The sequence below is a fragment of the Drosophila guanche genome, unplaced genomic scaffold (assembly GCF_900245975.1).
Source record: "Drosophila guanche unplaced genomic scaffold, DGUA_6, whole genome shotgun sequence".
In the NCBI taxonomy this organism is placed as follows: domain Eukaryota; kingdom Metazoa; phylum Arthropoda; class Insecta; order Diptera; family Drosophilidae; genus Drosophila; species Drosophila guanche.
Genome location: NW_022995763.1, coordinates 429,667 through 440,454, shown reverse-complemented (window position 1 = coordinate 440,454; position 10,788 = coordinate 429,667). Strand labels below are relative to the sequence as shown.

At 54.0% G+C, this 10,788-nt stretch overlaps 1 protein-coding gene across 1 annotated transcript; it reads left to right on the top strand.

Annotated features, from left to right (window-relative positions):
* Positions 1 to 72: 72 nt before the first annotated feature.
* Positions 73 to 10,777, top strand: LOC117591052. Its single transcript, XM_034284150.1, has 7 exons — positions 73 to 289; positions 349 to 2,445; positions 2,512 to 2,641; positions 2,699 to 4,642; positions 4,701 to 4,915; positions 4,974 to 6,979; positions 10,659 to 10,777. Exons 1-6 carry the CDS (start codon positions 149 to 151, stop codon positions 6,927 to 6,929), a joined length of 6,483 nt encoding a protein of 2,160 aa, XP_034140041.1. The 5' UTR covers positions 73 to 148; the 3' UTR covers positions 6,930 to 6,979; positions 10,659 to 10,777.
* The last annotated feature ends 11 nt before the right edge of the window (positions 10,778 to 10,788 follow it).

Sequence of the window (10,788 nt, the reverse complement as noted above, 5' to 3'; positions counted from 1 at the left end):
AAGTGATCTGGCAGCCCTTCGCCCGCCTGCAGCTGATCTGGTAGCCCGCACTAAACGGTAAATTTCAAAGAATTTTTCACGTGTTTTGCACTTGCCGTTCTTGTTTCATTAGTTAATTGTCCGTTATTTAGTGTATTTTTTGTGGAAAATGAAACTACTAATTGCCTTCGGGCTGCTCTGCCTCTGGCCCGTTCACATCGGATGGTGCCAGTCAGCGGATAAAAAGGCGGAAATTGCCAAACTGCGCAGCGAGCTGAGCCAAGCCTTGGAGGCCAGCGATGCGGGACCGGTAAGTGGCGTGGCGTGGCATTAAGTACACTCTTAATCTGTGATCTTTTCCTGCTACAGCCAGGAGTCATCACACAGCCAGTGTGGACTAAGCAGGCACAAGGCCCCGCCACGGCCAGCAAAGTGATTGTGGATGAGGCGGCCCTGAGGAGCGCTGCAGCCCTTCGCGAAGAGATCCAGAAGGCTGTGGCCCAGCAGGGCCATACCAAAGAAGTGCTGCAGCTAGATGCGGCTGTCAAGGCGGCAGGCAATGCCCAGGTGGGCTCCAGCTTGGGTGAGGCGCGCCAGGAGATGCTTGGCGCCAGCCAGGCGCCCGTGGACGGGCAGCCCAATGTGGTGCAATCGAGTGTGAACACGCCCGGCATAGACCTCGAGCAGCTGCAGCGCCTCGAGCTGTCCAAGCGTCGCACCCGCGACCTGCTAGTGCTCAGCGGCATCGTGGAGGACACACAGTTCACCCTCGGCTCGGATGTGGGCCAATGGGTGTCCGTGCAGGCCAATGGCAGCGCCTACCTCGTGGGCCTGCAGCCGAAGGACCTACTGGTGCTCAACGGAGACTTTTCGCCGCTGCAGACGGTGCCGCTGGTGGCACCCATTGACGCGATGCTCAGCCTCGAGCGCTGGAGCAGCCACACCCAGCTGCAGGAGGGTCTCCTGGTGGTCGCCACACAGCAGCAGCTGCTCTGGCATCGCCTGGAGCCGGGCCGTGGCCTGATGCCCTTCTGGCACTGGCCCCTGGGCAGCCAGGCCTCTAAGCTAGCGACCTTCAGCCTGGACGGACGCGACTTCATAGTCCTCACCGGCAATCGCACGCTGAGCGTCTACTCCTACGACCTGGAGGCGGAGGAGTTCTGGATCGCTCAGCGCCTGCAGCTGCCCGAGGCGATAACAGCCATGGCCGTGCTGGACACTGGCCGGGAGCTGCTGCTGGCCGTTGGCCAGACGGACGTCGCCCTCATCTATGCCTACAATCCGCGCGAACGTCCGCTTGGGGAGGCGGGACTGCAGCTGCAGCTGCACCAGCGAGTGCCAGCGCCACAGGTGGCGGCCATTGCCGCCTTCCAAATGGGTGGACGCAGCTACCTGGCGCTGGGCGGACAGCGGCCCCAGATTCTGGCCCATGTGCAGGGCCAGCTCCTGCCGCGGACGATTCTGGGTCAGAATTTTGGCTTCGTGGAGCTCTTTCTGCCCGTGGCTGTGCGCAGCTATCGGGATGATCTGCTGCTGCTCGTGCAGCATCGCGTCGCCTTCGACACGCACTCGCTGCTGGTGCTGGAGGTGCTCATCTGGACGGGGGAGGCCTTCGAGGCGGGATTGCCGCCGCCCTGCGGCATTGCCAGTCAGCCGAATCACATCACACACGGCGCCGGCTGCATGCTCGACCATGAGCGGGAGGCGGGCCTGATTGGTGCAGCGTTGATCCGGCAGCAGGATCAGCCACCGCTGCTGCTGGTGCCCCGCCTGGAGGCACCGTCGGGGCTCTTTCGCCTGCAGACGAAGCTGCTGCCACGGAACTCCGAGACCAAGGATCTGCAGGAGATACACGAGTTCATGCGGCAGTGGGTGGAGGAGCAGGACGCCATCATCCGCCTGGTCGAAGCGCAACTGAGCGCCCCCCCGCCCATGGAGGAGGAGTTTGAGGAGATCCACACGCCGCAGTTGATCAACGAGGCTGGCGAAATAGAGGAACTGTTTGTCAACGATGCCCGCTGGACGGCCGAGGATGCGGCCATCGATCTGCGCCAGCTGCTGCAGCAGATACGCCAGCTCGAGCAGGAGTTGCAGGCCGGAGGTGGAGCAGCATCAGCCAGCATGCACCGCGCTAAACGACAGCCCGAAACGCTGTACAACTTCCACTACGATCACCTGGAGGTGGACAGCTGCGAGGCGGATGTGCTCCTCCTGGAGCAGCTGAACCATGCGCCATTCTACGTGCAGAATAAGTCGCTGCTGCTGCCCGCTGGCACGCTCAATGTGCAGCGCCTGGAGCTGCTGCAACTGCCCACGCAGCCGCTGCACGCCGAGTCCCATGAGCGCCTGCAGCTGGAGGGGAGTCTGTCATGCGAGACCATCAATGGCCTGGGCTGGAGCCAACTGCTGCAGGATCTGGTGTGGCGTCATCGGCCACTGCAGCTCTCCCAGCTGCATGTGCAGGGCGTAAGTGGCGGCCCTTTAGACTTTCTTTTTTGATTCTCTTACCCTCATTTTGGGTTCCATCCTCAGGCTGTCATATTCGAAGAGGCGCTGCATCTGAGCTCGCTGAATGAGTTGCGTTTCCCCGAGGATTATCTGTGGTCACAGGGCAACGGCACCAGCGTTGTCCACGCGCCCAAGGAGTTCACCCAGACCCTCGGTAGATATAAACCCCCAACCCAAACGTCTCTCTGCTCATTCGATTTGCTTTTTGCAGCTGCCAATGTTGTGGACACGACTGGAACCATCAATGAGATGAGACCGGAGGATGCCATCACGCTCAGCGATGCACAGGACTGGCCCGGTCTGGTGACCTTCTCCCAGCTGGAGGTGTCCGAGGAACTCGAGCTAAATGGCAGCGCCCAAGGCAGGCAGTTCGAGGAGGCGCCACTGAATCCCACACTGCTGGAGACGCATCACATCCGCACCGCCGACTGCCATTTCATGCAGCTGCACGTCCAGGGTGCGCTCCATTTGCGTGGCCAACTGGACAACGACAGCTACGACGCGCTGCTGGGGGATCTGCTGCAGCGTTCGGCCGATCCCAGCGAGGAGCTGCTGGTTGCGGGTGCCAAGCGCATTGTGGGGCAGCTGCAGCTGCCAGTGGACACCCATGTGGCGGACTCCAAGCTGAGCGGCATACCCTTGGAGCACTTCGTGACGAAACACACAGCGCAGATGCTCCGCAATTTGACGCAGCTGCCGGCATACGTGTACTTCCATCGGTTGCAGCTGCCACCAGGCGCCAGCTACGATGGGGTGCAGCTGGAGCAGCTGCTGGGGGAAGCCCTGAGGCTGGATGGAGCTGCGCTCAGTTCGCGCGGCACTCGTCTGCGCTTCGAGGGTCCAGCGCCCGTCTTGGCTGGTGGACTGCGGCTGGAGCACAGCCTCAATCAGGTGCCACTGGCCAGTGGCTATCAGACGCTGCGCGAACCGCTGCACCTGCAACGTGCGGGATTCCAGCGACTGGAGGCCGCACAGGCGCAGGTTGGCGGTGAAGTGCGTGGCTTGGGGCTGCTCAATGGCCAACGACTCGGCGAGTTGCTGCAGCAGGAGCCGCACAGCTGGTCGGGCGAGGTGCACGTACAGGAATTGATACTGCCGCACGGTGTGCAGGCACAAGAGCTGCAGGGCATACGCGCGGAGGTGCTGCTCGACTTTCTGCAGCAGCTGGACGAGCTGCCGCTGCTGATACTGCAGGGACAGCTGCAGGTGGCACGGATTGCCGTCAGTGGCTCGGTGCAGGTCGAAGGTGCGCTCAACACACGAGACCTGGAGCAGCTGCAGCGGGAGGTCATCTGGCTGGATCGCAGCAACGAGATGCGCACACGCTGGCAGCTCCAGCAGCCGCCTGTGTTCGCCAGCGATCTGCATATCCTCGGCAGCTTCAACGAGCGACTGCTGCCCGAGCTGCTCGCCGACATTGTCTTCCGCTCGGACAGCGACAGCGCCGGGGATGTCATCATTGAGGGCACAAAAAGCTTCACTGCGCCGCTGCGCGTCCTCGATGAACTGCATTTGCAGGCGCTCAACGGTGTGCCCTTCGAGCGGCTGGCCAACAGGCGGCAGCCCCTTAATCTCTCAGGCAATGTGCGTCTGCAGGGCCGCCTCCAAGCGGCCAATGTGCAGCTTCAGGGCGCGTTGAACAACGATCCGCTGGCCCTGGCACAGCTGGAGCAGCTCCTGCACTGGGACACCCAATGGCAGGCCTTTGTGCAGCGCGGCCGCGTGGCTCTGCTGCCTGGCGGTGCCTCTAGGCCGCTGGACGATCTCACAGTGCTCGGGCATCTCGGGAACCTCAACGAGGAGCCGCTGCAGCAGCTCTTTGAGCAATTAATATTCAAGCAGCAGTCGCACATCCGCATCGATGGCCACAAGTTGTTTACGGGACGCGTAAGCATGCCCGAGGGAGCGCACATCCAACGGCTCAACGGACTCGACCTCGAGCAGCTGCTCAGTCAGCTAATCTTCATCGATGGACAGCAGCAGCAGCAGCAGGAGGTGGAGACACCCGTGCACTTTGCTGCGCCCATTCAAATGGAACAACTGCTGGCGGAGCGTCTCCTGTTGACGGGGCAGCTACTCAATGGCTGCAACATCAGCGACTGGCTGCTGGACACGGTACGCGTGGATCGTGACTGGCAGGGCAATGCTGCTCAAGGTGAGTGCCAGCGGAACCCTCCTGCGACCCTGTTGAACCCATGAATTTCTCTTGGCAGCTCCCATCACATTTGCCGCAGGCTCATTGGATCACAATGCCCTGCAGTTGGAGCAGCTAAATCACGTGAATCTTTCGCATTTGGTCACCCTACGCACGGAGCAGCAGCTGCTGGCTCCATTAATCGCCGAGGAGCTGCTGCTGGATGGTGTCATGGAGGTGCAGGGGCTGGTCAACGGCCGCAAGCTCAGCCAGGAATATGCCAATACTTTGATGGTAAATGGCCAGCCAATTGGCAGCAGCCTTTAACTCCATTTTTGTATCACTCTTGCAGATAAATTCCCCCGTGCCACAGACCGTGGAGACGCCACTGCTGCTGCCGGGCATCCATGTGCGTGGCCCGCTGCAGGTGAACGCACCAATCAATGGCGATGCCAGCCTCAATCTGAGCGATGTGGCCAGCCTGGAGGAGCCGCAGCTGCGTCTGCAATCACCGCTCTACTTCAGCCGCCTGCATGCGCCCGCGCTGACTGCCAGACAGCGGCTGAATGCCTTCGACTACGTGGACTGGCACGCGCGCAGTCTGTGGGCACGCGGCAGAGCTGAGCAGACAATCAGCGGCAATTGGCGTGTGAAGCAGCTGAGGGTTAAGCAAGCGGCCTTGGGGGACGCCAGGAACCGCCGCCAGACCATGGAGCAAATGGAGCAGCACTACAGGCAGCTGTGCCAGCGGCTGTCCAAGATGTTTGGCTCCCTGAGACTGCCCTATCAGGTGCAGAAGCTGAAGCGAAGCTTCACGCTGCGGCAGCCCAAGGGCAGCGAGGATGTGCGGCGCATCTTTGGCCTGGAGGCGGACATCCAGGCGGGTCCTTCCGTTTATCTGCTCGTGAACGAGCGGGGCTGCTGGACGCGCATTCATCGCTGGAATGGCACACGGTTCGCCCATGCCGGTGCCTTTCAGAGCGGACCCGTGGACGAGGTGATTGGCCTTCAGTTGAGGAACGAAAGTGGACGGGAGTTCGCCTTTATGACCAGCCACGAAATGGATGAGGGCGAGCACGAGTCCACGTGGAATTGCACGGGTGCCGCCGCCGGGGCCGCCAGCGTGCTGCAGAGCTGGCACACGGACGAGGAGCAGGCGGAGACGGAGTCGCTGGCGATACCAGTGGAGACGCTTCAGGGCTTGAAGCAGCAGCAAAAGGAGCTCCAGAAGCGCCCATTGCCCAGCAGCTATCAGGCGGCCATCAAGTACTTGCAGCGTCCGCCCGTTGAGTCCGAGCTGGGACCACACTGGGGACGTCGCCAGCAGATCGGCCCCGAGGAGCTGCACGCGCTGCGGCGACGCCTGCTGGAGACGCTCAACTTTCGGCTGCAAACGGAGGTGAATATCACGCAGCTGAGCATTCCCGAGAGCGATCTGTATGACGAGCAGCTGGTCGAGGACTTTCTGCAATTGATGCAGCAGCTGCGGGGCTTTCGGCCACGCCTCCACACGGACACGCTGCCCCTGCCGGATAGTCCGGCTCGGGTGCTGGCCGCACGCAGTGCGCAGCTCATTTGGCCCGTGCTGCAAGAGTTGCGAGAGATTTCGGCTGACGATGGGTCGGAGTTGGCTCTGGAGGAGACCCTGCTGGATGTCCTTGAGGTGGCCAACAATGGGAGCTCTGATCAGACCCTGCAGCTGCATGCGGTAATTGGCAGATTGCGTCAATTGCAGGAGCAGCTGCAGCATGAGCAGCAGCAGCACGGCGAACCGATGGCCTCTGCCTCCAGTCGTGCGTCCGAGCAGACGCTGCTCCACTGGCGACCAGTGCAGACGCTGCGCCTGCTTGTGGGCCCCAAGAATCGTTCGCGGCTGCTCTATGCGCGCCTCACCCGCTTGGACCCAGACGAGGGGGATCGACCAACCACACCATCGAGCGCGCCGCCTGCCCACATCCAGCTGCACCATGCCAACGGCTCGCTGTTCCAGTCGCTGGCCGCGGATCGTCAGGCCAGGCAGCTGACTGCCCTGCGTGTGCGGGACGAGACGCTGCTGGCCTTCGTCGAAGGCTGCTGCCAGATACGCGTCTTCATCTACCGCGGTGTCCAGGGCTTTGTGCCATTCGCGCGCTTTCGCGCCCACAGGACCAGCGAGGAGTCGCCGGTGGTGCAGCTGCTTGCGCTCCGACTGCCGCTTCAGCGTTCGCCCGGAGCAGTCTATGCACTGGCCGTGGCCCAGGCGCGTCGCATAACCTTCTACGAGCTGGTCATCGCGGGGCAACTGGAGCCATGGCTCAAGTGCAATTAATCTATGTCTGATTTAAGGTCTGATTGGATCTTTCTCCCATGAGGAAATGTGTAACTTTAGTTATTTCTTTCTGAAAATCCAATTTAAATTATTCCAAGGCGCGAATTCGAAATGTAATTGTTATGTAGAAGCGGTGTAGTTTCGGTGTAGTTATCATGTTAAATATGAATACGTTTTGTTATATTTTTTGTTGAAACCTAGTTTGTACACAAGACAATGAAAATGAATCCTTAATATAAGCTAATCTTGCAGAACATTGATTGATCAATCGGATAAAATAATATATTTAGAGCTGAGAGTTCTAGACAGCTGGTAATATTTAGGCGAATAGCGAAAACGAGCAATATGATTGAGTGTATTTTCTTCGGTATATTTACGGTATTTTTGAACATGAGCAGGTATATTTGCGAGGGTGCAACGGGCATGTTTTGTCGACTAGTCTGCGGTCACACTGTCCACACACCGTTACCCCACGAATAAATCTACCTTTCACGACCAGGCGTTCGGTTGTGCGCGCGCGATCCAAATTCCAAATCCGTAACGGTACATGAAAGCAGTGCGCGCTAAAATCAAATTTTGTTTTTTTACAATTCTCTTGCAAATATGCAAATTTAATTGCTGGTAATTGAACACACGAAATTCATATTCATGATTTGTGAGCTTTTCCCATGTTTAAACTGACTATTCAAAGTCGAAAGAAATGTTTTTGTGTGTTGCTTGTGTTTTTTAATTAATGTCCTTCAATTGTTATTAATGAACTGCTGTCTCCAGTTTGCCGCCAAATTGTTGATTTAACCAATTTCAAAATTTGTTACCGAAATGTGACTGGATTGGGCATACATTTTGTTCACCATGTGGCGGATGTCCATTCATCCATGTGATCACGATTTGTATCTGTTTATTTAGATATTTGCTTAGTCTCTGTGCGTAATTTATATGACACATCAAATTGTATGGACATTTTGCCAACGGAAATGGCATTCAACCAAATGCTTAGATGCCCAAGACGTTTGTCTGTCTGCCTGCCTGCCTACTCACCTCGAAAAAATCAAACTGTGTAGGATGCCCACACATATCGGTATTCTATAGGCTTAACCCCCCACCACCACCTGCACCTCCACCTCCCTCTCCCTCTCCCTCTCTGCCCAACACAGTCTCAGTCACAAGTTAATGAGAAGAAAACGAACTTTGCTATCATTTTGGCTGTTAGAGAGCTTTGAGATTGTGTCTGTCTGTCGCTGCGTTTGGCTCTCTCTCCCATTGAGTAGGCGATCTCGCGTGAGCGTTCACCTATGCGCTGGCCGACTGGCTGACTGGCTGGTGGAGCACACACAGATGTATCTTTGTATCTACATTAAGATGTATCTAATAGATACTTTGCGCCACTTGCTCTCTCGCCCTACTAGTCTTGGTTCAAATTTGGCTGCGTGCTGAGCATTGCAACGGCAGAAAATAAGAGTACAAATAATTACGGCAAGCAATAAAATAATAAAAATAAACAAACACAAACTGTAACACGCGCGACGTGCATAAAATGTTGGCCATAATAATATATCAACATGGAATATTTTTTTAAAGTGCAAAAAACAAAAAGTGAAAAATGCAAAAACACAAATTCTTGCACAGAAAAGTTACAAATATATTTTTATAAGCAACATTGCACATATGTACTATAACTATCCATAATTTGGGACTTGGAAAAAGCTTTAGCCTTCACACACACACACACAGAGACACACACACACCCACAGCCATTCATAGATAAATGCCATAAAAAGCGATTTTCAGCATTTTTCGTAGCTACTTTTCTGCACAGTGTAACAGAAAGCAACGACAGATCTAGCATATTCTTGTACATACATATCCTCGTATATGCAATGTCTATATATACTGTATATACACCAAGCTATAGGCAAAACACTCTGCTGGCTGGGCGTAGCACACAGTCAGCAGCCGTAGCAGCAGTCGTAGCAGCGGCAGGCACTCCGACGAAACAAATTTATTTTTAGATAAATGATCTGGTGTGTGTTATTTTTTGTTGTTGGTTTCTGTTGCCCCGATATTTTAACGGTAACACCCAGATGGTTAACGTTTCGGGATGTACGGCACGGCCAGGCGCTGCTAAATCAAGTTACCCTAACAAATTGGCCACACATCACTTGAAACGAGATGTTTGACCTCCACGAAGCTGAGCTTTATATTTCCAGACAGTTTTCCCTGCTAGATCCCTGTAAAGTAAAACAATACCAATGTACAGACACTCTCTTCTGATCTACCTACAGGCAACATTTGAGGTTCATTTGAAATAACCCGACCAAAAAATACACATAAACAAATGAAATTCTTGGGTAAACTTTGCTCCATTTGTGGGCAATTCAAAGTATGTATTTCATATGGGTATTGGGTACACTTTGCACACAGAGCTGTGAGTTGGATGGGCCTGCAGTTCAACGGCGTTTTATTGGTCGTATTTATTATGAATGCCGCTCACATGATCAATGCCCGCCTGGGCCTGAATCGCTGAAACGCACCATATGGCCATATGGCCTGTTCTGTTCTGTTCTACAACAGCACAAAAATTTCAATTATAGTTTAAGGTTTTCTCTTTCTGTCCATGAATGGCAGCCGCCTATCAATGAGTTGTGGCGCCCACACACAATCTGTCTCCGTGCATCTGTGGAATATGTGTCAAATGTCACCTGCACTAAGGTTGAATGCAAACGGGTCGAACGCGAACGCCAACGCCAACTCCAACGCCGCCTACGGCTTTATTTTTTCTTGTTTTTTTATTATTATTTCGCATTGTCAATGCAATTTGTTGAAAGATAAAACCTGGCCGGAAGGGCCCCCAGGGGTCTCTCGGGGCAACCTGTTTTGCGCTCCATTACGTCATCTGTGAGACAGAGAGAGAGAGCGAGAGCGAGAGAGAGATGCTGAGACCGCGTCAAAACGCCAAAAAGAACAATATTAAGAACCAGTCAAAAATGTTTAGAGACAAACAAATCAGATTTCGAAATGTAGCGCTAGCGAGAAATCAACTTAATTTATACCCTGGGCTTTTGGAATAAAATGCAATTTTAGTGCCATGAAAAAAAAATTTAAAATATTAAAAGTAAATTATGATAAAAAAAAAGAATGCATTCCACATTCATTTAAAAAAAATATACATTATAAACAAAAGAAAAATAAAAGAAAACTTTCTCAACATCAAATACTCGTAATTTAGAACAAAAAGTTTTCTTATATATTTTTTAGTAGATTTTTAGTGGCTGTCGAAAATGCCTTTTGCCACCCTGGAGCTTCTGTGCGTTCAAGGCCAGAATATCTCGATTTGGAAGTTGTCGCCGCGAGTGATAGAGATAGAGCGAGTGATAGGAGATGCAGAGAGGTGCAAACACACAACGATAGACAGAGAGAGAGAGAGAGCGAAAGATGGAGAGAGAGCAGAAGTAGCGGCAGATATAGAGAGGGAGAGAGCCGAGCGATCCGTGTTATGTCTCGGAACTCTGTTCTCGGTTCTCTTTGCTGAGTTGAAGAATATTTCTTTTTTGGTTTTTGATTTTGAATTTTGTCGCTTTTTTCGGAATCTCGGCATCTCATTGCGGCCAAGGTTGTGAGTTTATGTATAAAATAAATGCTATAAAGCTTGTCGTGGCTGTGCGTGTGTGTGTCTCTGACCATATGTGATATTTTTGCAATGCTTAATTCTCCAATTGAATAAATGTTCAGGCCCAACAAGAGCTGTGAAAATGCAAACGCAAAGGAGCCGCAGATCCTAGTGCCAAACCCACAAAAGCGAAACAAACGAAATTAGAAACAACTAAAAAGAAAAAACACACCAAAAAATACAAATAAAATC